The sequence below is a fragment of the Astyanax mexicanus genome, chromosome 10 (genome assembly GCF_023375975.1).
Source record: "Astyanax mexicanus isolate ESR-SI-001 chromosome 10, AstMex3_surface, whole genome shotgun sequence".
In the NCBI taxonomy this organism is placed as follows: domain Eukaryota; kingdom Metazoa; phylum Chordata; class Actinopteri; order Characiformes; family Acestrorhamphidae; genus Astyanax; species Astyanax mexicanus.
In genome coordinates, this window is record NC_064417.1 from 22,225,007 (window position 1) to 22,252,480 (window position 27,474).

Here is a 27,474-nt window from a genome sequence, read left to right on the forward strand (position 1 = left end):
AAACATTTGATGAAAGCATAATATTAGTGTACTTATAATATATTTTAAGTAAGTAAATGACTCTGTTAGTATATTTACAGCATACTTAGACATTTCTCAATATGTTTTAAGTATAATTAAGTATATATTTTTTTCACCAGGGTAATTAGCTATCTTGTGTAAGTAACTATAGGTGTACATCTGATCTCTGGTGAATTTTATAATTTTATCATGAAATCTCGATCCGGGGGTGCGCGGCATGGAGAGTGACATTGGTGTTGTGTCGAAATCTGCACCCCCGCCAGATAAAGCACCCCCTCTCAGGAGATTGCACCTAAGTCTTCTTGATAAAAGGGGAGATCATTGCTTTATCTAACTGTAATTAGAAACGCCCTTCTGAGAGTGTGCTTTTTATTGCAGGGGGTGCAGATTTTGGCGCGCTTTCAAAAGTTTGTTTTAAAACAATTTCTGCTTTTTCTGCTGTATCATTTTTGGGGGGGACAAATCCACCTATGTCTGATATTGGGTTGGACATCCCCCCAGTTCCTATGCCAATGGATAGAAATGATTTGGCTGATTCTCAGGCTTCAGTAGCACTGCGCTCTAGTTCTAAGTCGTATTCACTTACTCAGATTCATGACTTTATAGATAGTAACATGGATCAGCGTAAACCCAGATTTACAGCTGTTTTTGGCTTTGTGCGATATGGCTATGCGGAAAGCAACTTTGGAGGAACTGCATCAGCCAAAACAATACAGATTGAAGAAACCTATGATGACTGCGCCGCATTGTGAATGGCTTGCTTTTATTAAAATAAACTTGTTTTATTTTAGTTTATTTATAAACTAGTTTAATAAACCCAGATTGTCTACTGAACAATAAGAGATGTTGCTACCAAAATCTTGTGGCTGAATGCAATCCAATATTTATTTATTTTTGCATCATCTACATTCTAGCTTCATTTTTTCTTGTTGTGTTGCAGTAACAGCTCTGTTCTCAGTATAAATGGGTATTAGAACATTACATAACAGCTGGAGTCATTGACTCCTCCTTACTTCATTTAGAGGAAGTGTTTTATGGATAAATAAGACAGACCTGCTGTCCTGTGATCACTCCCAACTCATCACTCTTCACTCTGTACACACCGGTCCTCAGAGCTATCATGGGTGAGTAATATCAATATGGGTGAGTAATATCAATATTATAATGACAATACAATAAGTATTATATTTGCTTAGTTGCATTTTTTACACTCTTTGCCACAAGTTTAGAGAATTAGCTTTTACAAATCATCTAATATAATATGTTGGCAAGTGCAAACATTTTAAATAAAAAAATAATATAAATATATTGTGAAATGTTAAATGTATATTTAACATGTTAGTGCTGCCAAGCAACAACCCTAAACAATCCTAAAACTTTACAGGAGAAGAATTAAAACTTGTCAATGTCAAAATCAAATATAAAGAGTTTTAATTCCAACATTTCAAAGCAATATAAAGGAAAACTGCCAGATTCACATTATGCCAAAAAATTATAATCAAAAAGCAGTAATAACATATGCAATTAATATATACTATTGCAAGAAATGAGTAATAACCTGTGAAAATTGCGAAAGAAAGGAAAGTGTCCCTATCCCATTTTAACCCGTGCTGAGAAACCTCTTCTGCTGGTTTGAGCAAATTAGGTTAGGGTGTTTTGACTATACTGACTTCTGAGTTCTGCCGTCTTTGCGTGAGCATTTATAATCTTTTCTAATGTGATTTTCTAGCTGCCACTTATGGAGACATCACAAAAGTCCCAACAACTGGAGCATCAGAGAAAACTGCTCGCCAAGACAAGCTCACAGTAAAGGGTAAATATATTCTTTTCACTTTCTTTTATTCATTTTTATATTCATTGCTGAACAAAACACAGCTAAAATCTAAATTCCATTTAGCTGCACAAAAGTAATACATATTACATTTAAGATACATTTGTTTTTATATTTTAAGTTTTAGCAGATTAAATACTTTAGGCATTTTGTTTTGTTTGCATTGACACTCTCACATTAGACATCAAACCAAATGTCTAGAATTGCCAACTGTGGGTGTTTCAGTTGTGTCACCACATAAAAAAATTATTGTGGGTGAAACTCAAGAACTGAACCAGTTAAACTGCATTAAAAACAAGTCATTAGACTGTTCCTAACAAACAACAATCTACAGACAAGACTGTCTCTGGTCCAAATTGCACTCATACTGTTCTTTTAATGACCCACTTTAAATAACAAAGAGGTTAATTATTACTCGTTATAATCGAAAGCATTATTAAGAATTGCAAAATTTATTTTTTTCTAGAATCAAAAGGGCAATTAGGATTACTTAACTTATTTATATTTGCCAAATGCCAAAATAATAAAATTGCAAGAGAATTTGGGCATTTTTATTACTTTCTGCCTACTTAATGAAAAGTTTACATAAATTTCATTAGTATTTGATAGCATCACCCTCAAACTGTATGACTTAGATCAAATGTTTTGTATATATTTCCACAAGCTTTTCACAATAGTTCCTTTTGACAGAACTGCTGTAACTGAGCCATGTTTTAGGCCACCTTGCCTTTTCAGCTTTGCCCATAATTTTTTTTTATAGAATTGAGATCAGGGCTTTGTGATGGCCACTTAAAAACATTGATTTTGTAACCAGGTTTGCACCAAAGCTGTAACTTCCTGGCTGATGTCTTTAGATGTTGCTTCAGTACTGCTACATAATGTTCCTTCCTCATGATACCAACTATTTTGTGAAGTGCACCAGTCCGTCCTGCAGCAAAACAACCCCACAACATGATGCTCCCACCCCCATGTATCACAGTTGGGATGGTATTCTCAGGCTTGCAAGCTTCTCCCTTTTTCCTCCAAATGTAACGATGGTCATTATAGCCAAACAGTATAATTTTTATTTCATAAGACCGCAGGACATGTTTCCAAAACATGTTTACTTTGTTCCCGTGTGCATTTGCAAACATTAATGCATGGCTGGACATTTCCAACTTGTTTGTACTTGCGTATAATTGTTTGTAAAGATGAACTAGGCACCTTCAGGCATCTCATCAGAACTAATGTAGTCCTAAAAGGGTTACATCTCAAATAGAGTATACAGTTTAGTAACAATGTACATTCCTTTTTTAAGGGGTGGAAGCCTCAAACAAGCTGGCTGAAACTGACCTGAAGAAAATGGACCAGTACAAGTCCATCATCACCAAGGTTGGACATGCAAAGCAGATGGACCCGGCTGTGATTGCAGCCATCATATCCAGAGAGTCGAGGGCTGGAGCTGCTCTGGTGAATGGTCTGGGAGACAAAGGGAATGGCTTTGGGCTCATGCAGGTAAGTTCCTCTCAGTGGTTCCCACCATTGTTTCCTCCAGTAATTCACCACACATGCAGAGCTAATGATGGACAAGGTCTTACTGAGTTGATATGCGCTGGATCTGTTTGGGCAGGTGAGGTTGGGAACCTGTAGTGCTTTCGGTAATCCATGCTAAGTAGACCTTTAGTAAAAGGTATGTTGTATTACAACATTAGCAATGCAAGTCAAGGCAATGCAGCGATGTAGAAAGAAGAATCTATTTGTTTGAATCATAATTGAGAAAGAGGAAAGATATCTCAACAGGCAACACCTTACCGTTTAGTTAAGGACACTGATGCAATTATAAAGGTTTGGAGATATCCGTTACTCATTCTGTTGTGTAACAGTGCTGGTTCCAACCTGATTTAGGCTGTTGCATAAAGCATTGCACCAGATTTTCTAAGTGAAAATATAACCGTAACAAGAGTTGTGCTTATGCAGCCATTAAGTCCACCTCAGAAGCTTGCACCTAGAACACTGGAGCTTGTAAATGCCACATTAATTTTGTTCAAGTAGGTCTTAATAGTGAACAACACAAAAACCATCATAAAACTGCATTTTTTAAATGTATGTTGTTCTGTTTTCAAGGGTGAGCGGGTATTTTTTTCATTATTATTATTATTTTTTTTTCCCATTTTCTCCCCAATTTTGCACAGCCAATTACACAACCCACTCATTAGGACTCCTCCTATCACTAGTAATGCACCAACACACTAGGAGGGTCAAGACTAGCACATGCCTCCTCCGATACATTTGAAATCAACCACTGGATCTTTTCGAGCTGCTGCTGATGCAGCATTGTGAAGCAGACATCACTTTTTAGTGATGTGGGGAGAGAGCGCCATCTACCCACCCGGAGGGAGCAGGACATTTTGTAGCATGTACTTTTCTATTTCAATGTGTATAAAAGTAAACCATTACAAATAGATTGCTGCTAGATAGAGTTAGTCTTAAATTTCTGGATGTGTTTATTTATGATAATTTTGCACAAGATGTATAGTATGGGTTGTGATCTCTTTAATATCAAACAATGTTATTCCTTTAGGTTGACAAGCGACACCACACTCCAAGAGGGGCCTGGAACAGTGAGGAGCACATCGTACAGGGCACTGGGATTCTGATTAAAGCCATCACAGATATTCAGAAAAAGTTTCCCAGCTGGCCCAAAGAACATCAGTTTAAAGGTACTCTGAGTTTATAAGGTGTATTGCCTTTTTATACAATATTATGCAACAGGCACAAGGTACACTTTCATAAGTATTTGCCCCCGGATTTCTTTTGTTTTTGCATTTTTGTTATACTTACCTTTTTCAGAATATCAGACAAATATAACCTAGGTAAATATTAAAAGCACTTTTTAAATGATGATTTCATTTATTAAGGGACAAAAACTATCCAAACCAATCTAGCCCTTTGTGAAAAAGTGTGTGCAAACCCTCCAATGTGGATGACTTAAAACATTTCTGTAAGGAAGAGTGGAACATAATATATATATATATATATATATATATATATATATATATATATATATATATATATATATATATATATATACTGTTGGTTATCCCAGTTTACCTATTGCATTTTCTTTATACATGTTTTGTTGTTTTGTAATTTAGGAGGAATTGCTGCCTACAACTTTGGTGTAGATAACGTTCGCACATACGAGCGAATGGACATTGGAACCACGGGGGACGATTACTCCAGTGATGTGGTCGCCAGGGCCCAGTGGTTCAAACGCCATGGCTACTGAGAGGCTACTGAGAGGTTACTGAAATGATACAATGATTACTGGATTTTGGATTATAAAAAGTGTATTTGTCTATGTTCAGATAGGCACTGCATCTTGGTTGCTACCTTTACTGCACTTCATGCTTTAATAACCCCCAACAATTGATACAGTACAATATAACCACATAATTTGTGGTTAATCGTTTAATAGTTCTATAAACATTTTAAATGAACATTTCATTTATAACTATGGTTATTCAATTTATGGAATAAAATATAATCGCATGATTAGTTAATGTCAGCTCATGTGGGACATTTTCATGAATTAGGCAAACCTTTAGATTTAAATGCTCAAGCTTTGTATTGCAAAATCAATAAAATGTTCTCATGAAATCAACTGTTCACCTTTGCACCAGTAATTTCTGTATCTTATTGTCTTTACCTTTTTATACGAATCAGTAGTTATTCACATGGTAAACAAATCATCATAATGAATTTATCATAGCCTACCTAATACTGGGTCAATTATTTTATTCCAGTTTTTATTTAAATTTGCTTCCCGTTTATTTTTTGTTTGTAGGGGAAAGAATGTCTGATGATAAAATATTAAGAAAATAATATTTCTTAATATGTATTAATACTTACTAAGGGGCCATTAACATTGCTTTTACAAGTTTTTTTCAGTAATTTAGGAACATAACAACGTCCAAAGAACTGCAGGCCTCACTTGCCTCAGTTAAGGTCAGCATTCATGACTCCACCATAAAAAAAGTGACTTGGCAAAAATGGCCTGCATGGCAGAGTGCCAAGATAAAAAACATTTCTGATAAAAAATAAGGCAATTTAAGGCAATATGATGGTGGAAGTATGAGGACCTGGAGAACTAAATGAAACCATGAACTCTGCTGTCTACCAAAAAGTCCTGAAGAAAAATGTCCGGCTGTCTGTTCGTGACCTCAAACTAAAATGAACTTGGGTTCTGCAGCAGGACAATGATCCAAAACACAACAGTAAGTCCACCTTTGAATGGCTGAAGAAGAAAAAAAAAAGTGGCCTTTGGAGTGGCCTTGTCAAAGTCCTGACATGAATCTTATTGAGATGCTGTGGCATGACCTTAAAAAGGTTGACCCGACCAGTTATTAGGTTTAGGATGACCTTTTTCACACAGGGCCATGTAGGTTTGGATTTTTTTTCTCCTCGTTTAAAAACCGCATTTTGGCAGGCTAAGCGCTGCCACTATAATCAGGAGATTGCCAGTTCGAATCTTGTTCATGTAGCTTGCCATCAGCAACCGGAGCCCTGAGAGAGCACAGTTGACCTTGCTCTCTCTGGGTGGGTAGATGGCGCTCTCTCCCCACATCACTCCAAAGGATGATGTCCGCAGCACGAGGCGTCTGTGCAGCAGCAGTTCAAAAATAGGCTGACATTACGTTTATTGGAGGAGGCATGTGCTAGTCTTCACCCTCCTGTTGGGGCATCACTAGTGATATGGGGGAGTCCTAATGAGTGGGTTGGATAATTGGGGAGAAAATTGGGGAATCCCTTTTTAATGGCCCCTTTTAAAATTTAATGGACCCTTAAAATCTCTCAGTACTTTGTATTTTGTTTAAAAATAGCATATTTTCTTAATATTTTCTCATCCATTCCATCACAAACAAAAATGAAAAAAAAGGATATTTTAATACAGCTTGGAATTTAGATAGCTTTGCCAATATAAAGCACTATTTTGAGCTTCATAATAAAGGTCTCATGGCAACTTATATTAAAATATACTAAAATATTAAAGAGCATACATTATTATATTTTAATTTTATTTTTTTACATTATTTGAATCTTATTTTTAAGCATTTTAAGCAGGGCTGGTATATTCTATTATCACAGAGCAACATATTTTAGGTACTAAAAAAGATTTAGAGTGTAGTTACTTCATAAAACATATTTCAGTAGCCTTTAATCTTTTGAAAATAACCTTAGGTATGTGTGACCTACAGCTCTGGAAAAATATAAGACACCACTTCAGTTTCTGAATCAGTTTCTCTGATTTTGCTATTTATAGGTATATGTTTGAATAAAATGATTATTCATGTTTTATTCTATAAACTAATGACAACATTTCTCCTAAATTCCAAATAAAAATATTGTAATTTAGAGCATTTATTTGCAGAAAATGAGAAATAGCTGAAATAAGAAAAAAGATGCAGAGCTTTCAGACCTCAAATAATCCAAAGAAAACAAGTTTATATTCATAAAGTGTAAGAGTTCAGAAATCAATATGTGGTAGAATAACTGAAAATGTTTTTTAATCACAGTTTTCATGCATCTTGGCATGTTCTCCTCCACCAGTCTTACACACTGCTTTTGGATAACTTTATGCTTTAACTCCCGGTGCAAACATTTTAAGCAGTTCAGCTTGGTTTGATGGCTTGTGATCATCTAACTTCCTCTTGATTATATTCCAGAAATGTTTTATTTGGTTAAATCAAAGAAACTTATAATTTTTTTATTTTAAATGGTCTCTTATGTTTTGTTTTTTTTCAAAGCTGTATATCTGTAACTGTTTATTGTCATTTTTAGGTGAATAAAGGTGTATCAATCTATATAAAGTTGGTCTAAAGATATAGAGAATTACAGCATCTGTTACTGGCTGATGTTCATTGCAGGGGGGTTTAAGTCAATTAAATATAATTGAATTTTAAATACTTTTATGATGAATGTGATGTTGAATGTGATTAAATGTGACAGCACTAAGAAAATAAGAATATATTAAATTAAATAAATTTATAAAGTGGGCGTTTCTGCAGAATTTCCAAAATATAAAGCAATTATAAAAAAGTACTTTTTATACAGTAAAATGTTACAGATGACAGATGTTAATGTGAGTGTGGTGTGAGACGGGCTTCCCCCGGCAGGGGGCGCTGCTCAGCCTCTCTCTCAGCCTCAGCCTGGGTAGCTCTCAGCTCTCAGCTCAGCTCTCAGTGGAAGTGAGAGAACAGCTCGTATAATTAGAGGAAAATCACGGGTGTTTCGCGCTTTGATGGAGAACCACCGAACTCTGCTGCTTCACTGATCCTGTGAGTACGCTCTGTGTTACTGTGTTATCTGAGCTTCTTCAGTCTGTACTGAACTGGCTCGTTGTTTTCCTGCAGTGTTGTTATTAGTAGTAAGAACAGCAGAGCTGTTCCAGGACAAAGCAGCGGCAGCAGCAGATGAGAGAGAGAAAGAGATGTTGTTGAGTAAAGAGAAACATCTCAGTGGTTCTCGTGAATTCTCGCAGTTTGTAGGAACTTTGTGTTGTTTTAAGAGCAGCCCCGGACTTCTGTCGTTAGTTTCATGTTTACGCTTTTTCCCACAGTGCCGCTTTCAGCAGCTGAGTGAGATAAATGCCTCTAATATAACCAGGTTAGTTTAGTAAAGTTGTAGACTAATGACAGAACTGTCAGTTTCAGGTCTAATAATGATACGAGTTTCTGTATAAAAAGCCGTATTGTGACAACAGTTAGGATTTACACTTTAATATGGATCTTTAAAGTCTTTAAAAGCGTCAATCAGCAGCACCTCTGGAAATAGGTTTATGAACTTAAACACTGTATTTAGAGAGGTCTGCTTCCACCACTGCAGACTCACAAAGCTTGGTTAACTAGCTTTTAGCCTTTATTCTCTTTTATTATGACAGTTTTAATATGTCCTTACACTGTAAAAAAAAACATTTATATATATATATATATGTATACAGCTTTTGTTAGTGCTTTTAACTAATCTATTGAAAAAAAACATATTATTGTTAGTATTTTTGTGTAAGAAATATTAGCAACATTTTCTGTAATTTAACAAAAAAATTCAGTTGTTCTTTGGGTACAAATCCTTTAAAATACTGTTTAACTGCACAGAAAAATAAGGTGAAATGTGGTATACAGTATTTTTCATAAAAAAATTAAAAACTGATTTTAAAATACATCAATAAGCAAATATTTTTTTAAAAAGTGCAGACTATCTATGGAAAGAGTTAATCCTGTACTGAATCTGTGATTTATGATAATGTAAAGTCAGATCTGATGAAAACATTTACTGTAATGCTTTTTGTGTGGATGTTTGTAAATGTGCTTATTTGCATGAATTCAGTATAAATTGTCATTCTTCCACTGATTTCACTCTCTGTTAAGATAATGTAACACACATATGGGTTGTTTTGATTTTGGTCTGATTTCACTGTCTAAAATGACAGAAAATGCAGTCTTACACTGTATTGTATGTACTAAAGGGGGATTCTACTGATTTTCCAAAGGCTCTCTCCTTAATCTTGGATTTTTAATTTTTTGTCATTTTAAATTTATTTTAGAGACATGTACTGATTTCTGACTGCCAGTTTCTGTACAATGGTAGTGATAATAACCAGTTATTATCTACATTAACCGTGTCTACATCACCCTTTAAATTACTATCCAAATCTTCTAATTAACCTACAAGTGTCTCCTGACAAGTGTCTTTTATTATATAACACCAAAAAAAGGTCACACACTGGCATTGTTTCAATAAGGTTCTGCAATGTCACAAGATTTATTTCAATCCAGTGTTGCATTAATTTTTCACCAAAATCTTGCAGCAGCATTGAAGATGGTAGAGTCTGACCACTGCACAAAGCCTTCTCCAGCACATCACAAACATTCTCAATGAGGTTAAGGTCTGGACTCTGTGGTGGCCAAATCGTGTGTGAAAATGAAATGAAAATGATGAAATGATCTCATGCTCCCTAAACCACTTTATCACAATTCCAGCCCCATGAATCCTGACATTGTCATACAGTTGCTGAACCTAGACTTGACCAACTGCAGCAGCCCTAGATCATATGCTCAATTAAATCCAGGTGGCGACTTTTTTTTTTTTTGCCAGGCAGTGTAATATTATTGTGTTTAATCTATTAATATTTTTCCCCTTTGTATGTTTATGTGCTATCCCTGTAAAAACATAGTACCACATCACTTGTTTCCGCCCAGTCTTCAACACTGAAACACTGCGTCCCAAAGCCTAAGCTGCATTGGAGATAGGGCTGGTCCTTAGTAGCACTGTTCTATAAAGACTCCTCAGAAGTCTGTTGGACACACATATGAAACAGTGTAACAGTCCACCTCTTACAATTGAGGAGAAAAACTTCTGTGAAAGGGAATTGTATATATAAAAACAATTCCGGTCCACAGGCTTTGTTTTTTATTCTGTTCACCCAATTTTTGTTGTGCTGCTTGTTCCCCTTCATGTTGTACTTGTGCAGAGAATTGTGGGGAAAAACTGAGGGCAAGGAAGGCAGCATTTCTCAGCTGAATACGAAGGGTCCTTCACTTTTGGAACAATGTTCCATGATGTAATGGCTGAGAAATGGAGTGTACCTTGACTGCAGCCTAGGGTTTGGGATGGTTGTCGTTTATTGAAATAATAGTTCATTAATCGTAATTGAAAGAAAATATTGAATTAACCCTGATAATAATTTAAGAGTAGGGGTGGACAATGTACCAAAATATTGTGTTGTATCAAATTTCCAAATATTCAAATATCATTTTTTTATTGAAACATGAGCACTCTAACCCCTACAATTAGACATACTTTAGTTACTGCTTTATTACTTCACATGGTTTCTAATCAAGTGAATTGGGTAAACCTGCCATGAAAAACATTGGTTATGAAATTCTGTGAACCTGACACAAATAAATTCATAATACTTGTATATTATTTAGATGTATTTTATTTTCTTCAGTAATGTAGATGCTGTAAAGTGTCATAGATAATTGTCTTGTGATATATGGCAGAATTGTATATCAGTATTGTGATTTCATCCTTATCGTGGACAACGTATTATGATAATAACGTATTGTGAGAGAGACTGTGATTCCCAACCTTATTTGAGGTCATATTAAGGTCAAACTTTTATCTCAAAACTGTCCTTAACTGTTTTTGAGGTTTGATACAATGTATTTATGACCATTGCATGTAATACCTTTTCATAAGTATGTTTTAACGTTTCTGACTGAGAGCATTTTTAACCAAGTCACTGACACTCCTTTACATCTTTTCTGTTTGTTTATGTGGAGTTTTTTTCTTTAACCAGGCAGACAATACATTTACAGTTTGGGCAATAGGGTATTTAATGTATTTTTTGTGGAAGCTCTCAGTAGATTGTGTACCTACAGTTAAGTAGAAAATCCAAGTTGTGGAGCTGAATGTACAGTGCAAAATTACTATTTTATGTGATTTACACCATTATTTGGTGTTTTTTTTATTTATATAGATAATAAAATGTTTATTATTTTTCAAACATATTCTGCAGATTTATCACCCAGCACTAGTTGTAAGTCACATGAACAGTAGAAGTTGTAAGGTCAGGTGTAACACAATCTTTCTTGTTTATTTGAGTTCCACATAATATTCATAGCATGCAGTCCCATCTGTCCTGTAGTTTATTTAGAGCTAATTAAAAACACATAGACTTGTGCTTGGTTGGGAAAGCCTATTGTCCTGTAAACTGACTTCATTTGGCCATTTGTTTTTAATAGGCCCAAAGGGTCCTGCAAAGAGAGCGAAAACACTGTAAAAAGCCAGGCGCAATTATTTAATTATTGTCGTCCCATTAAAGTCTTCAGAGAGTGCTTTAGGGAACGCCCGTCCACTCACCACACACAGAGCTTTAAAGGGCCCGGAGAATAGGGGGAGGTAAAGTTAAACGGCCGTAGACAGAGGGAAAGGGGGTTGGGCCAATCGATCAAGCTGTGCGAAACCAGCAGGGTCCTTTTTTTATGCAGAAGAAGGGCTTAGCACAGATACACACAGAGATTTCGCTCAGCTGCAGAGGCCAGTGGTTTAAAAGGGATTGTTCTCATGTCCTGGTGAGAAGATAACCACCACATAAGGGTTCCCTTCACCTCGGTATCTTTCTCTGCACGCTTTATGAAATGTTATGGCTCGTTTAATCAAGTTGCTAGACGGTCTCTAACAGCTCAGGCCGCTCTGTGCGCTCTGGGGTATCGTATTTTTTTTCTCAGTTATTTACAGTTCGACGTACATGGCCTTAATTAGAATGTGGGCTCGAGGAGCTGCCTCCCAAAGATGTGTTCCAGATGTGGGCTGGAATTCCAAGAGGCTTTGTGAGGAAAAGAAAAACGATGCTCTGCAGGGGCTGACCGAAGGAACCGGAGTTGGTGAAAACTGTCGAAACGTTGAGGGATTCAGTCAAGCTGAATGGAGGGGGGCCTCTCGCCTGGTCCCGTGGGAGATGATCACACCCTGTCCTTCAAATAGAAACGTCACATTAAGCTGTTTCCATCTGATAAAACACTGTGCAGAATGTGTCAAAAACCTACGCAAACTAGCATTGAACTGAAGCATTCATAGTTGTGGCCTAAAACTAAGGATTTAGAACTTGAGTCATTGTCCTGGAATCTCTTATGGATGAATCCTCAGATGGGACTAGGAAAATGTCCTTTAATGGGACGAGGAAAGACCTTTAGTGTTAGTGTTAGCTGCTAATGATGTTCTTCTAAGACATGCCAGAAATGTAATGATGATTGTATTGTGCCCTATTACTTTTGGCATGTCCCATGAAGTTGAAGCTAAAGTACTCTGCACTGATCTTTGGTATGCCTGTAAGGCCTCCTGTATTTAATGTACGTATTTTTTCCAGCCAAAATCCCTTGTATGTCCACATGGACAATAATCATGATCATTACCACTCTTGCTGCACTGTTTATTTTTGGATGGTAATGACTTGTAATGCCATGGTAATATTGTAGAAATGGAATATCCTCTTCATCTTGAACCCTCTATCAGGCCTCGCTCCTGATAGTGACGTTTTAATAGAACGTTCAATCAATGGTTTCTTAAGTAAAAAGAGGTGCATGTGAAAAACTGTCTTTGAAAGAACCTTCTGCCCTTTTCCTCACCATTTAAAAGCCCCCCCATTGAGGCCCCCATTTCCTACAGTTCGTATTGTAAAAGCAGCCTGATTTAAATTCACCTTTGAAACCAACACATTTACATAAATCTACCTATTGAGCTGTTAACTCTGCCCACTAACACTACAGCAGAGGTGCTTTTTTTGAGATCCCATTCTAAATCCATAGTCATTAGTGTGGAGTCAATCCCCCTTAGCATCTCAGCATTTGGATACCCTTCTCTGTAACTTTAAATGGTCGGACCCTTCGTCAAGTTATTGAACCCACAACAAGGTCATGGGCACCTAAAAGGTTTATTATTGCGATTCACAGAGACCCCACTTTACAGCTTACAGGACTTGTTAGAGGTTCTTCTACTGATGATAGTCTTTTTGTCAGATATCACAGAACACATTCAGATGTCTTGTAGAGATGATTTAAGTGGACAGATCTGTTGTGGCTTCACAAGGAGGACTTTAATAAAATTAGGCAGATGGTTCTAAAGTTGCGGCTGACGAGCATATATGAGATAAAGGCTTAGTGATGTGATTTATAATTCATCGCAAATTACAAGACTCCAATCCGTCCTTTCCCAAACCATGTGAAAAAGTAATTGGAACTTTTGGAAGGTGTGTGTCTTGTTACATCTAGCATCTTAGAAAAAGAACATTGTACATCAAGTACATCATCATCAAGTTAAACATGGTGGTGGTAGTATGATGGTCTGGAGCTTCAAGGCCTGGACAGTTTGCTGTAATTGATGGAACCATGAATTCTGCTTTCTTCCAGAAAGTCTTGAGGGACAATATCTGGCCATCAGTTTGTGACCTCAAGCTCAGGTGTACTTAGGTTCTGCAGCAGGACAATGACCCAAAAACAAACCAGCAAGCCCAACTCAGAATGGCTAAAAAAAACAGAATAAAGGTTTTGGAGTGGCCTAGTCAAAGTCTGATTGAGATGCTGTAGCATGATCTTAAACTGGCCATTCATGCTCAAAAACCCTCTAATGGGGCTGAGTTAAAACAATTCTGTAAAATAGAGTGGGCCAAAATGGCTCCATAGAGAGGCATTGTGAAAGTTTGATGATTGCAGTTGTTGCCGCCAAGGGTGGTACAATCTAGTTATTTTTAGGGGGGAAATAATACTTTTTCACACAGGACTAGGTTGGTTTGGATGGATTTTTCCCTTAAATAAATGAAATTATTATTTAAAACTGCTTTTTATATTTACTCAGGATATATTTCTCTGATATTAAAATGTGTTTTTTAATATAAGTACGATTAAAAAAAGCAAAAACAAAAGAAATCTGTAGGGGATACATATTTTTCACAGCATTTTCTTAAAGTGATACTGTAGAAGAAATACTAATAAAACTCCAAACATTCTTCACACATACAGTTCTTTCTCTATGAAACCAAAAATGGGTATTTTATGGCATCTCTCGAAGAACCATTTATTGCACCCTCAGGAGTGTATTTATAACAGTGTACATTAACATTGTGGCAGGATTGTAAAGACTGAGTGTGCTTGGCTTTTATTCGTTTACGTTTCTCAGTTCTACTTCCCGAGAAATGTATACCTGAATCAGAACATATGGGCCGTCGGGGGCTGTGCTGGGGGGGGTGTTGGGGGGATGTTGAAGTAGACATGTTTCAGGAAATACCAACTTTTTTTTCTCAACGAGAGAAGCTGACTGACATTCCACAGAGTGTCCTAAAAACTTGGTTGTAGGATAAACGCATAAAGTTCATTGAAATTCAGCAGGTACCCCGTCCATGCCTGAGACTCTGCTGGCCAGATGTGTGAGGATGAAAGCATTGTCTCCAATTGCCAGTCTTTTGTTGTATGCTCTCTCAGTGTAGGAAATGATGTGTGAAAAACTAAAAATAAGAGTATTTTTACATTTTAAGGTGGGAAGAAATCATGTATCTAAAGAGTTCCTGTATCTACTAAACCCCGTCCAGTATGCTACACCACATAAAACAGTGACTCAGTTTAACCACGAGTTACAGAGTTTGTAATCAGCAGAGACGTTTACTCTGTGGTTGTGTGCACTGCCCATTATATTCTTTTCCAAGAAAATAGGGCACTTGGACAGCTGCCTAGAAGATCTGGTCCCCTCCTGAGTCAGATTCGGGTCCAGATTTGCCAAATCCTGCTCCGTCTGGAAAAGGGAACGAAAACAGTCATGTGTGCTTTTTATACACATAAAAAACACAAGTGGTTGTTTAAGGACTCTGTATTAAAGCCATCAGTGTTACATAGAACCAGGAAACCATAAAGAACCATTTAAATACTCAACAAATAATTACAATTACAACTGTCAGTATTTCATCATGTGAGATATACACTGATATGCCTAAAGTAATATGTCATGATCTTGAAGTTTTACCTCAGTGGACAGCTTGGAAACACCCACACTTGTATAAGTTGGTCAATACATCATTGAAATAGTACAGAACAAGTGTCTGATACTAATTAGTAAAAAAAAAAATAATCAGATAGATACAAAGTTCTTGCATGACACCAATGGCATATTAACTGTTAGAGTGTTGAATGCTGTAATAAACTGAATCATTATTGTCTATATGTGTAGTTTGTGCTCGATAGACAGACACGACACGACAAGAGAGAAGACAGACAAGTACTTATTATTAATGAATAATATGAATAATTAATTACTTAATCATCTTTGTACCCCCTAGCCTGCACCTGGCATTACTTAGTGGTATATTCATGTTTATCTGATCCAGAGATATTCTATTATATACATATATAACAGCATTTGCTCAAAGAATGAGGTCAGCTGACTACTGAATGTAGACCAGGTTATTCCATCGATGGATTATTTCTTCCCTGATGGAACGGGCATATTCCAAGATGACAGTACCAGGATTCGTCAGGCTGGAATTGTGAAAGAGTGGATTGTTTACCACAGAGAGTCCAGACCTTAACCTCATTGAGAATCTTTGGGATGTGTTGGAGAAGGTTCTGTGCAGCGGTCAGACTCTACCATCATCAATGCTGCAAGATCTTGCAATACCGGATTGAAGTAAATCTTGTGACACTGCAGAAGCTCATCGAAACAATGCCACAGTGAATGCGTACCGCAATCAAAGCTAAAGACGGTCCAACAAAATAATAGTGTGACCCTTTTTTTGGTGGTGACATTTTTTTTTTGTGGCCAGGCAGTGTATATATCATATTCTATTGGTAGTACTCCACTTCTACAGGGACTAGACAAGCTGCTGCTGATAAATACATTCATTGTAGGGGCTGTCCGCAACCATTTGTAAACCATATTATAGATAGATGGTCTGGCTCTCTGTGCTCATTAGCTGTAACTCACATATTAAGTAACAGTTTGGAACTCTGCATCTATCTGTATTGTTTTAATTTTGTGAGCTCTGAAATGCTGTCGATTGATCCAGGCTGTGATGAGCAGATGATCCATGTGCTGCTCTTTATTTTTTTCCCCCCTTCACTTATTTGGCAGGACAGAATGTGTCTTCAGCCAGCACGCTGGTGTCTCCTCAGGCTCTCCCCCACCTAATTATCACACAGCCGCCTTCCCGAATAGGCTGTAAACTGCTGGGTTAAAACAATAGCAGCGGGCTGGAGGGATTAGGTGACGGAGGGGGGGAGGAGGGGGGTGGAGTGAGAGAGAGCAAGAGAGAGAGAGAGACAGAGTGACAGAGTGAGATACAGGAAAGAGAGAGAGAGAGTGAGAGCATGCTCACTGTCTGGGAGGCAGCCTACTGGAGCACACTCCTTCTTCGTCTCACTACTTCTGCCTTCCCCTACAAGGATACTGCATTCTTTTGCGAAGGAAGGCTCTTCTCAAAGTGGACTCTCATCCCTTTTTGCTGACATCTGTCCTAGATTATGCTCGTATCTGTGTATGTAAGCGGGATTATTAATCCAGCTTGAGGATTTAGCTGTTTTTTTTTTTTGGACCTCCAAGGGATTTTTTTTTTTTTTTTTACCCCCAAAGGATGCAATAGGCCTAAAAGGATAAGGAACTCTTGTCTCTTCAGTGTCAGTGAATTTTGTAACACCATGGCTGCATTCTACAGCTGCTTGCGAGGAAAGAAGTAAGTCAGTGCCTGTTGCTTAAAAAATGAAGGCCAAGAAAAGTTAAGAAGGCTCTTGTGTTGTTTACTCTTAGCGAATACTGTGGTTTTGAGGTCATTCAAGAGTTGTTTCTGTAATGATCTAGTAAAGGGATTGTCTTAAGTGGACATGATTCATTCAGTTGTTTAACAATTGAAACTAGAAGTATTTCTTAGGGGGGTGGGCACAAAATATAGTAATAAATTGTATTAATGTACTTTTTTTTACCTTCTCTGCAAAGCCAAATATATCAACTCTAAAAAGAATGGTCTGGTAGGAGTTTATCCTTTTGGCAATATTTGTTACTACCAGTTTAAAGCAGCAATCCATAAGATTTGTAAGTTTTCTGTTCTTCGTAATTATTATTCTCATGCCCCCCCTTTTTAAACGCCTCTTATTCCACAGATTTTAATGTAGAAACACAAAACTTTGCAGGATTATTGGACCTATACCCGATTACATGGGTTGTGCTTTTATTTTTTCTTTTAAAACAGTAGTATTGTATATTATGGGGTAGTATTGAGTGGTCTGGTAGGTTTTCTTTTCTTATGGCAACATCACGTCTTTCCAACAGCTTTTTCTTGCTGTTTATCTGAGCGACTAAAAGATTTCTGCTAATTAGCTGATACAAAAGCTACCAATCAAGCAATCAACTTTTATTTTCATCAGAATACATGGAAACTGACCCTCATTTACAATGTAGCAGAGCATTATACAAAAGAATAAATTGATAATAGTAAGTATAATTTCAGAAAGTAAATTTGATCATAAAAAAGAAATGTAAATACAACCATATAAAAGTAAAAGAAAATAAAAAAACAAGGACTACCAAATTAACAAAATTAGCAAAAAAGAAAGAAAATAATTAAGACAGATAAAATGAAAATTCCAAAGTAAAATAAACAGTAAATAATTAAATTACATAAAACATATATAAATACATTATAATAGATCAAATAAAACTGTAGCAGGCTGTGTGTGCAGGGCGTAAGAAATGAAGTACTACTGCACACATGGAGATATCAGCTATGCAAACTCTGTGATTATCTGCTCATTCACACATCGTTAACCCAAAGAAAACCAAAAAAACAGCAGAAGAGATATAAGACAGTGAAACAAAGTCGTTGCAAAAATCTCCATATTTCTCCACGTTGAAAGAAGACCACACCACAATGCACATTTTAAAAGTACTCTCCTGCATGCTCAGTTCAGGTTTAACTGTACAGATGAACGTTCAGCTGTGGTTAAATCTTCCTCTGAAGATACAGAGAGACGAGACACTGAAGTAGAGATTCTTTCGGCGTGAATAAAAGACTCTATGAGATGATGTGCCACCAAGCGAGTCTTTGTTTATGAAAAAAGGAGCTCCGCTGTGGGCTGTAACAGGGCCTTGGTTTAATTAGCTCAGTGAGGGAGCTTTTCAGGAGAAAAGCCTCTGTCTCATGGTGTCATGGCACTGCAAACAAAACCTCTCTTGAGTCTCACTTAGAACCCAAACAGCTCTGAGAGAAAGTCTTGTTTATCAAGTTGAAAGCACACCATGCTTATCTGTTCTTTCTGCAGGACTGATCATTTAACCACTTCTGAGTCCCTGCTTAGAGCCCCCTGAAGAGATAGAGGGGGGTTTCAGAGCAAAACTTGGATCTGTTGCTAATGTTGGTCATTCCTTGTGTGTGTTTGTTAGGTGTGAACTGCTGACAGTGCTTTAGAGTAGTTAGTTCAGAGTAGGGATATATGGGTGATGTGATGTATACTGTAATTAACATTGTGGTAAAGTATGTCACAGTATGTCTTTCTGAGCGCATAATTTAATTTTATCCTATGTTCTTAAAGGTACGTTTCAATAAAGGGTATAATTACCCTGTTGATTTGTATTTGCTGCAATAAATAAAATAATTTCAGTCATAACATTTTAATCGTAGAGGTAGGCAATACCATTTTTTTTGCATTGTTACTGTTATACAATGTCAAAATATGATTTTCTATGTGCATATCGTCACTGTCCTATAAAAAACACTTATCTCAATTTTTGTCGATTTTTAGTTTAATATGTAATTAGAACAAACAAACTGTCCCCTACCCTGTGCCAAAATTTATTGATAAACGGACCAATAAAAACTTTTTAAAATGACCTAAAATTAACTCTTTTTACATTGACTTCCATTGAAAGTTTACAATGTTTTTCTCTCTCCTGTAAAGTTGCTGTTTTGGAGATAAGTGTTTTTCATTGGACAGCGAAGATATGTAGTTATTATTCACATTTGAAGACCACTTAACTGCTTGTCCTATTAAAAAATGTGTATAGTTAGCCCCGTTTAATTAAATGTATATACTGTATTTTTATTTTTGTTATATCTTTGTTAATTTAATTTAAACTTATTATTGCATATTTAAGACTATTAAAACAATCTGTGGGGAAAAAAACGATGGCTAAGTACTGTAATCTGTTTTAAACTGTCACATGATTACAATGTTTACCACCACTCCATTTATTCAGCAATTTTTTAATAAGAATATTAACTTTTGTGACATAAAATAAGTGTTACACTTGAATAGTATTATTTGTAAAAAAAAAAAAATAATAATAATAATAATAATAATATATTTAAGTTTCTGGAAAAGGACTGTTATTATTTTAGCTAAATAAGAAATAAACTTCTCTCTTCTATGCTTCAGAAGCTTTGCCCCCCATGACTTTGTGAAATGTGAATGTTATGGGTTGGCAAACTGTTGCTATAATTGTTGCTTATAAGGAAAGCAGTTGTAATTATCTATCACAAACAGGATAAAACAATACTGACAGATTTATGTGAAACAGCAAACATCAATTTAATATGTTACCTACTTATTAAGCAGGAATAGAGAAATATTCTCATTCTTTTTGTGCGTAAAAATAAAATACTTTTTTCCAGTGCACAAAACAGACTAGAACAGCTAACAAACAGTAAGAAAACATTTGCAGAGTTTTATAATAAGTGTACTATAACAATAAGTAAATAAACAATAAATTGTCTTTACAGTTTTGGAAACCCTTTACACTTCCACCACAATATGGTTTATGAACCCACTGGTTGAGGCTTACAATCAGATTGTTTTTCAAGTTGAATCACTTCTTTCCACAGCAGTAACCAATTAACCACTTGTTGGCATCTGCCTGAGATCCCCTGAGAAGAACAATAGGCTATACTGCAGTGAAATTCCTCCACTGTTTCTGAGGTGTGAACTAACAGCCTCTCTTCTCACCAGCTTTTGTGGTCCAGCCTTTTGTGGTTCTGTTTGCTCCCTGGAGTCTTTAACTTTTGACTGTCCCACACCATGCCCAGTTTGGCAGTGGTCCTGAACAGAACATCTCCTGGAATAAAATCCATTCCGAACCCTGAATGTCCTGACCCCTCTTAGCTCTGACTTCTGTATCTGCGCTGTCTCATGGCTGGCTTTGTTCATGTTTGTGTGCGGTGTGGAGTTGGCAGCTAGAGTGGCTCCTCACCTCAACCAGATGGAACTGTTGTCTTTAGGAGACTAATACACTCTGTTGAGAAACATTGTCCTAAAGAGAGAGCAGCTTCAGGCCATAAAATAATCTGGTGTACTGATACTGCATATCCTTTAAAAGTGTTTATTTTCGTGTAGGTTCCTGCTGTACTCATGGTTTCTACTTTTGCCGCTTTTCCACTGCAGGTGTAAAGGTGACTTAGGCCATGCTGTACCTTTCTGCACAGGGGGCACTGTTTTTTTCTATTTGCTGTGTTGTTAAATGAAGACCAGGTGGCTTATTTATAAAACATTGTGTAGATCCTGGAGTGAAAGTGTGTATACGCACAAAAAAACAAAAACAAAAAAAACAGAAATGGCATGCACCCCAATTAATTCAGTTTTAAAAAAGCGTGCATATACACACCTGAATGCTGTTTCCTCTTTATAAATCACAATTTGCTTTTAAATGTGTGCAGGTGACCTAGCCTCGAACTCCGCCTCTGTACCACCTACATTTACCCATAAACGTCCATGCTAATCATGCAAGGCAAAAAAGCTAAATAATAATAATAATAATAATAAATTATATTACATTTTGTGGACACTTTTAGTCAAAGCAACTTACAAATAATTATGTACATTAGCAATAGAGGACATAAAACAGGTAGCCAGTGGAGCTCATTGAGTAGTGGAATACCACCATTAGATTTGAAAAAAATTGTGAGATAAAACAAAGGATAATAATACAAATAAAACTGAAATAAACTACAGAGAGACATACACAAGTTAGTGTAAAAATAATACTACATATAAAGCAGAATAAGATATGGCAAGCCTTAAAACTTTATACATGCAGACAACAAAATATATATTTGAACATCTTCTTTAATCTTCCATTATTATTCTTGATTTATGCGGTATGAACTAATATGCGTGAGGATGGTTTGCACATTTACTTGCAATTCCCTTCTTTACAACATGATGTCACTCAATTCTGCTTTCTCTGCGATCTTTTGAAGGAATATGGAGGCCTCAAACCTTGCTTAAATTTACGATTACAGTTTTGGTACACCAAGTATTTCTTTATAAATCACAAACAAAATTAAAACTCAATATATCTCCTTGCAACAGTATTGCAATATATTGTAATATACTGAATTGTAAGCCCTGTATTGTGATAAAATCGAATTGCCAAGTCCTTGCCAGTACATAGCTCTATGGCTGCTCTATTGCTTCATCTAGCTTTACTTCCTGAGCAGTAGCATGCTGGCTACCAGCCTCATGCGACATCGCTACCACAGCATTAGCATGCATCAAGCAAAAATCATCTAGCTTTGCTACTACTGTGCCAATATTATCTCACCATTTCTACCGTTCTTGTCCAACATTGTCACGTGGCATTAGCCCACCAGCTACCAGCTTACTGTAAAGTTAGCAAGGCCAATCTAGCCAATCAGCAGATTCCAATGTCATTCTTGGGCTAGTTTCGGATCTGTTTGTCCCAGTTTCGATTTAGGGCCTGGGTTTAGAACAGAGGGGCTTCATGAATATGGTGACCAGATTTATGGACCTTGGTTTTTAAAACCAGAGTCCCGGCTAAACTTTTCATCTGACAGTGGTTTTGGTTTTGACTCACCAAGAAAACAAAAACCTCAGCAGGATATTACAGTTAGATATGTGCAAAATTTGAGGTCTCCTTTTGTATGAATTGAACATCAGTGGCCCGGATTTCACTGGCAACCGCACCCACCACAACTCGTGTAGTCTTGCAGTTCTGTACCCTGACACGTAAACACTACTGCTCAACAACCCAGTCTAATTTAGTTGCGAGTGATTCATTCCCTGCACGTGATGTGGGATATGCAATTTGGAATGCCAGGACCGTGTGTAAAGCCACCTAAATTACAGAGTCTCAGTAACTACAATAAAGGGCTAGAGGTGGCTCAAAAACGAAAATAACATGGCTGGATCCATTCCCATTCTGAATATAGGAACCGTCACGAAGGTCAGGGCTGATATAGAAAAGGGACATTTGACTAAATATGATGATAGAACTATTAAAAATCTATATTAAAAAGATTTATCCTACATTTGTTGGAGTTAATGTCTCTGTCATCTAGGCTGACTGATCTCTTAGTAAAAACAACCTATTGCTATGTTTAAAGCAGCAGTCCTTAAGATTTTTTCCTTGTACCAAAAATTGAAAGCTGGTAGTAGTAAACTTGAGTGGAGAGAGGGAAAATATATTCCAATAAATTGCATCAATGTGCTTCTGCTACCATTCCTGCAAACCCACCTTTATTAATTAAAAAAAACAAGGTGTCTGGAAGGTCCCAGAACCTTTTTCTGGCTGTGACAGCTTTAACGGTAACCTAAGCAACTGTGGTGCTGTTAGTCCTTGCTAAAAGTACCAGATTTATTCACTCTAAATAGAAACTGCACACCAATGCATGCTTTAATAGTATTTTTAGCATGCTCTGTGCATTTTTAGCATTACACATCCTCACCAAAAACATACAGACTGCCACTATAAAGGATATACAGATTTTAGCAATGAAAAAATGACTACATTTAACTCCTCTTGGACTGACAGTGTAGATCAGCTCACTACTGTAAAAAAAATATATACTATAAAAGTTCTAAATTGTATTTTGATTACCTTTATTTACACCTGATCCTAACATTAACTAACCTAAACTTAACTTAAGCCTAAACACCATTACAGCATTAGCATAAGGTCAGAATGTTGGATGGTGGATGATGACCTCACCTCATCCCCAAAGTGCTCCAAAGTTCAGTGCTGGTGAGCTTTATACAGGCAAGGTGTGAGTTGTTTCATGTTTTATTCTATTATGAGCGTTCATTAGAAGGGGTGTCCGCAAATATTTGGACATATTGTCTACTTGGTGCCTGCCTACAGGTATGAGGCTAATGTTGCAAACAAGTACTGGAAGCATATGTACACTATTGTGCTAACTGCATGTCTGTATATTCACACACTTGCTTCAAACCATATCAAGTACTTATATTTGGTAAAATAGACGTGTTTATATTCTTTTTGACACTTTATAAAATAAAATAACTAAAGAATGCATCACGTTTTAGCTGTTACTGCTGCTTTTAGCTGGACAGCATACTCAATATATCCAATACCACCAAAAAGTCTGTTATCACATGACAGATTTTTCGCATTGTGAAGTTAATCGAGTTTGATTGCACGTGGCCTTATTATTCACTGTGTGGACGTGCTGTCCCTGCAGAATGGTTTCAGAGCATTCTTGTCCCTGAAGTACAGGCCTAGCTACTGTTACTGAAACAGCTTCATGGGGATGGTCGCCAATTTAGATAATATTATTAACTAAGTGAATCGATGTTTTTGCTTATTGTTCTTTCAAGAATTTATGAAATAAGTTGCCAGATTTTGCTGCAAAGAGAAAAATAAATGGATTGCATGGGTTGCATTTATAAAGCGTGGCTAAGAAAACCTTAATAGAGATAATTAAGAAGTTAATTTAAGTGTTCCTAATGAGTTTAGATGCTTTCTTAAAATCTTTGACTTTCTTGTGTAGACCACATTTTTGTTCTTATATTTCAACTCCTCTATATGTCCAAATGTTTGTGGACCCCCTTTCTAATGTATGCATTCAGCTCCATTAGGTTGTATTCATTGCAAACACACACATCTTGTGTACTTTCTGTAGAGAACTACTGCCAGTTGAATTTTAGTTTAGTCATGTTTATTTCGGTTGAAAACACATATACATACACATAAACAGAAAAGTTTTCTGTTAATAAGCATATCAACAACACAAATATGAACCGAAAAGGTATAGGCTGAAGCTTTGGCTTATTTTTGCCTATCCTTTTTTACATTATCTCACATTCTAAATTCCATTATTTTGCAAATCAAAAACACAAAATGAGTCAAAAAAAAAAAAAAAAAAAAATGCCACACATTCCATATTTAATCACTGTTCATGTTTATAGGAGTTTACTACTTTTCTCTTGTAAGTTTTTTTTAAATTTGCTGAGTGAACTACACATTTTCAATTCATTGTTAAAACCATTCCACAAAGTGACCCCCCTGACTGATACACATCTATTTTTTATATTTGTTCTTGCTCTTATTTTTTTAAACATACTTGTTGCTCTCAGCTCATACTTATTCTCTCTCAATTCAAATAGCTTCTGAATACAGTCAGGAAGCGAATTGTTTTGCACTCTATACATTATCTGTGCAATGTGTAAGTCAACTAGATCAGTGAATTTTAGAGCCCATAAATTAATAAATAATTTGTTTGTTGATTCATAGAAGTCTGCTTGGTTAATAATTCGTATTGCTTTTTTCTGTAGCATGAAAATTTGATGCGTCTTAGTTTTATATACATTTCCCCATACTTCCACACAATAGGTCATGTATGGAACTATGAAAGAACAGTACAGTATAAATAATGATTTTTGATTCAAAATATGTTTGGTTTTATACAGTATTGCAATGGTTTTAGAGATTTTAGTTTTTACATTATTAATATGTGGTTTCCAACATAATTTATGATCAATTATCACACCCAGAAATTTATTTTCATATACTCTTTCAATTTCAACATCATCTATCCTAAGTTTAGCTTCATTTCTGATTTTTCTGTTACCAAATATTATAAACTTTGTTTTACCTAAATTCAACGATAGCTTATTGATATCAAACCATCTCTTTAAAGTACTCAATTCTCTTTCGACTGTATTCAGAAGCCATTCCAATTTCTCCCCAGAACAATATAAGTTTGTATCATCAGCAAATAATACAATTTTTAATAGTTTTGATACTTTACAAATGTCATTTACATACAATGTGAACAATTTGGGTCCTAACACTGAACCTTGAGGAATCCCACAAGTGACCTTCAATAAATCCGATTTACTATTGCCTATTTGCACATATTGGTATCTATTTCCTAGATAACTTTTAAGCCATGAATATGCTACACCTCTCACTCCATATCTTTCCAGTTTCTTTAACAATATATCATGATCAATAGTGTCAAATGCCTTTTTTAGGTCTATAAATACTCCAACAGTATATTCCTTCTTATCTATTGCTGTAGCTATTTCTTCTACTAATTGCATCACTGCCATCGAGGTGGACCTATGTTCTCTAAAACCATATTGATGATCACTCAATAGATTATGCTTTTCTATAAAGTGTTCAAGCCTGTGGACAAATAGTTTTTCTAAAATTTTTGAAAACTGGGATAGAAGAGAAATTGGTCTATAATTAGAGAATTTATGTCTGTCTCCACATTTATAGATAGGAATAACTTTAGCTGTTTTCATTTTGTTAGGAAATATGCCTGTTTGAAGGGACTGATTGCAAATATGTGTAAAAGGTTTCACTATGCATTCTATTATATTTTTCACCAGTGACATATCAATGTTATTGTAGTCAGCAGATGTTTTATTTTTACATTTGTTTACAATTTCAAGTGTTTCTTTTTCATCAGTGCCCCTAAAAAAAATGGAGTGAGGGTTTTTAGTAATAATATCATATTCTATCCCATCCTTGTTTCTAGGCTCCACAATCTCTTTTGCTAAGTTATATCCTATGTTAACAAAATAATCATTAAATCCATTAAATTGAATAGCACTCTCCAGAGCAGATATACATGAACCTATTGGAACCATGCCTGACTAATGCCAGACATGGAGTATGAAGGGGTATGAAGCCCCCTAGCATTGAGCACAGCACGTATACTGTGTATTATACTAGTGATCAGTGTTCAGTGTGAGGAAGTGGCTTAGTGTTGGGAGCTAATTTTTTCATTTATGCTATGTTGTGCTGGGATAGTGGCTGTGCTGTGGTGAAGCTGTGTGGAGTGCGTCACTGTGTAATCAAGTTATCGATGTGTGGTCTCCCACAGTGAAGGGAAAGCTGCAGTCTAATCTCCTCTTGTGTAACAAAGGTGACTCTCCACAGCTGGGTGCTTTAACACAGGGACTGCCAATACATATTTGTGCTTTGCCGTTAAATTGGGACAGAACCAGGCACGATGAGAACATAAAAGTGATGTAAATGTGTGGAAAATGCATAAAAGAAATTACCCTCAGATTACCAGATCTCTGCTATAAATGATCTTTCCATGTTTAAATTTATTTGTAGACTCTACTCTTGTAAATGATCGTATTTTTCAGACTATAAAGTGATTATAAGGCGCACTATCGATGAACATCTATTTTCTGGTTTATTATTTTTTTTATACATAAGGCGCACCGGAATATAAGGTGCATTTTAAGTGACAATAGCAAGGAGCAAGCGTCTTGCCATATATCCCCTTCTAATTCAGCAGGTCTCATCGCTACAAAACTGTAAAAAAAAAAAACACATTTTTTTTCAAAGTCAAAAGAGCGCTGGATGTTAATCTACACAGATTTCTCTCTTGAAAACTGTTTATTTGGGTGAGTAAATCTCTACTGTTTATTTACAGTAAGCTTAGATTTCCAATATTTTTAACAGCGCGGTTAGCAGCAGCGCTAGCTGTAGTTAGCAGCAGTGCTAGCCGTGGTTAGTAGCAGCGCTTAGTGCTAGTAAATGCCGCCTGACAGCGCTACACTGAGGAACCCTGAGTGTTCCTGTAACCTACTGTGCTATCAGCTAGCAGTTTCTCCCACGTAACCTTGGTTTGTTTTAACACGGTAAACACGCAGGCTACAGTCTGATATATTCACCTTTGAATGGCTAAAAAGCTACTGCAGCGGTTAGCAGATAATGCTAATACTGCAGCCTCGGAGCTGGAGAAACTTCACTGAAACTCCTTTATAATTGTGCACTTCTGCGGAGTGGCTTTACTGCTCTTTACAACCTGACTGGTAAAATTCATACAT

General features: G+C 36.4%; 2 protein-coding genes across 4 annotated transcripts in view; both read left to right on the plus strand.

The window, feature by feature from the left end:
• Positions 1-1,071: 1,071 nt before the first annotated feature.
• On the plus strand, positions 1,072-5,495 carry LOC103033097 (lysozyme g). The gene is made up of 5 exons (XM_022683465.2): positions 1,072-1,145; positions 1,751-1,834; positions 3,150-3,346; positions 4,413-4,551; positions 4,987-5,495. The coding sequence occupies exons 1-5, from the start codon at positions 1,142-1,144 to the stop codon at positions 5,118-5,120; spliced, it is 558 nt and encodes a 185-aa protein (XP_022539186.1). The 5' UTR covers positions 1,072-1,141; the 3' UTR covers positions 5,121-5,495.
• A 2,562-nt stretch (positions 5,496-8,057) lies between these two features.
• zgc:66433 (DUF4592 domain-containing protein) overlaps positions 8,058-27,474 on the plus strand; it is a 69,728-nt gene continuing 50,311 nt past the window's right edge. For 2 of the 3 annotated variants that reach the window (XM_022683468.2, XM_022683467.2), the window contains exon 1: positions 16,745-17,105. Coding sequence is in view for 1 of the 3 variants with exons in the window: in XM_022683467.2 (XP_022539188.2) it covers positions 17,071-17,105 (35 nt within the window). In the remaining 2 variants the exon portion in view is untranslated. Of the gene's footprint in view, positions 8,170-16,744; positions 17,106-27,474 lie in introns of those variants that run through there. The other variant, XM_022683470.2, reaches the window with a different exon arrangement.

What these genes read in the sequence shown, in the direction of transcription:
- LOC103033097 (XM_022683465.2), top strand. An exon ending in AGACAAGCTCACAGTAAAGG is followed by an intron (nt 1,835 to 3,149) that starts GTAAATATATTC and finishes TCCTTTTTTAAG; the next exon opens with GGGTGGAAGCCTCAAACAAG. An exon ending in ATGGCTTTGGGCTCATGCAG is followed by an intron (nt 3,347 to 4,412) that starts GTAAGTTCCTCT and finishes TTATTCCTTTAG; the next exon opens with GTTGACAAGCGACACCACAC.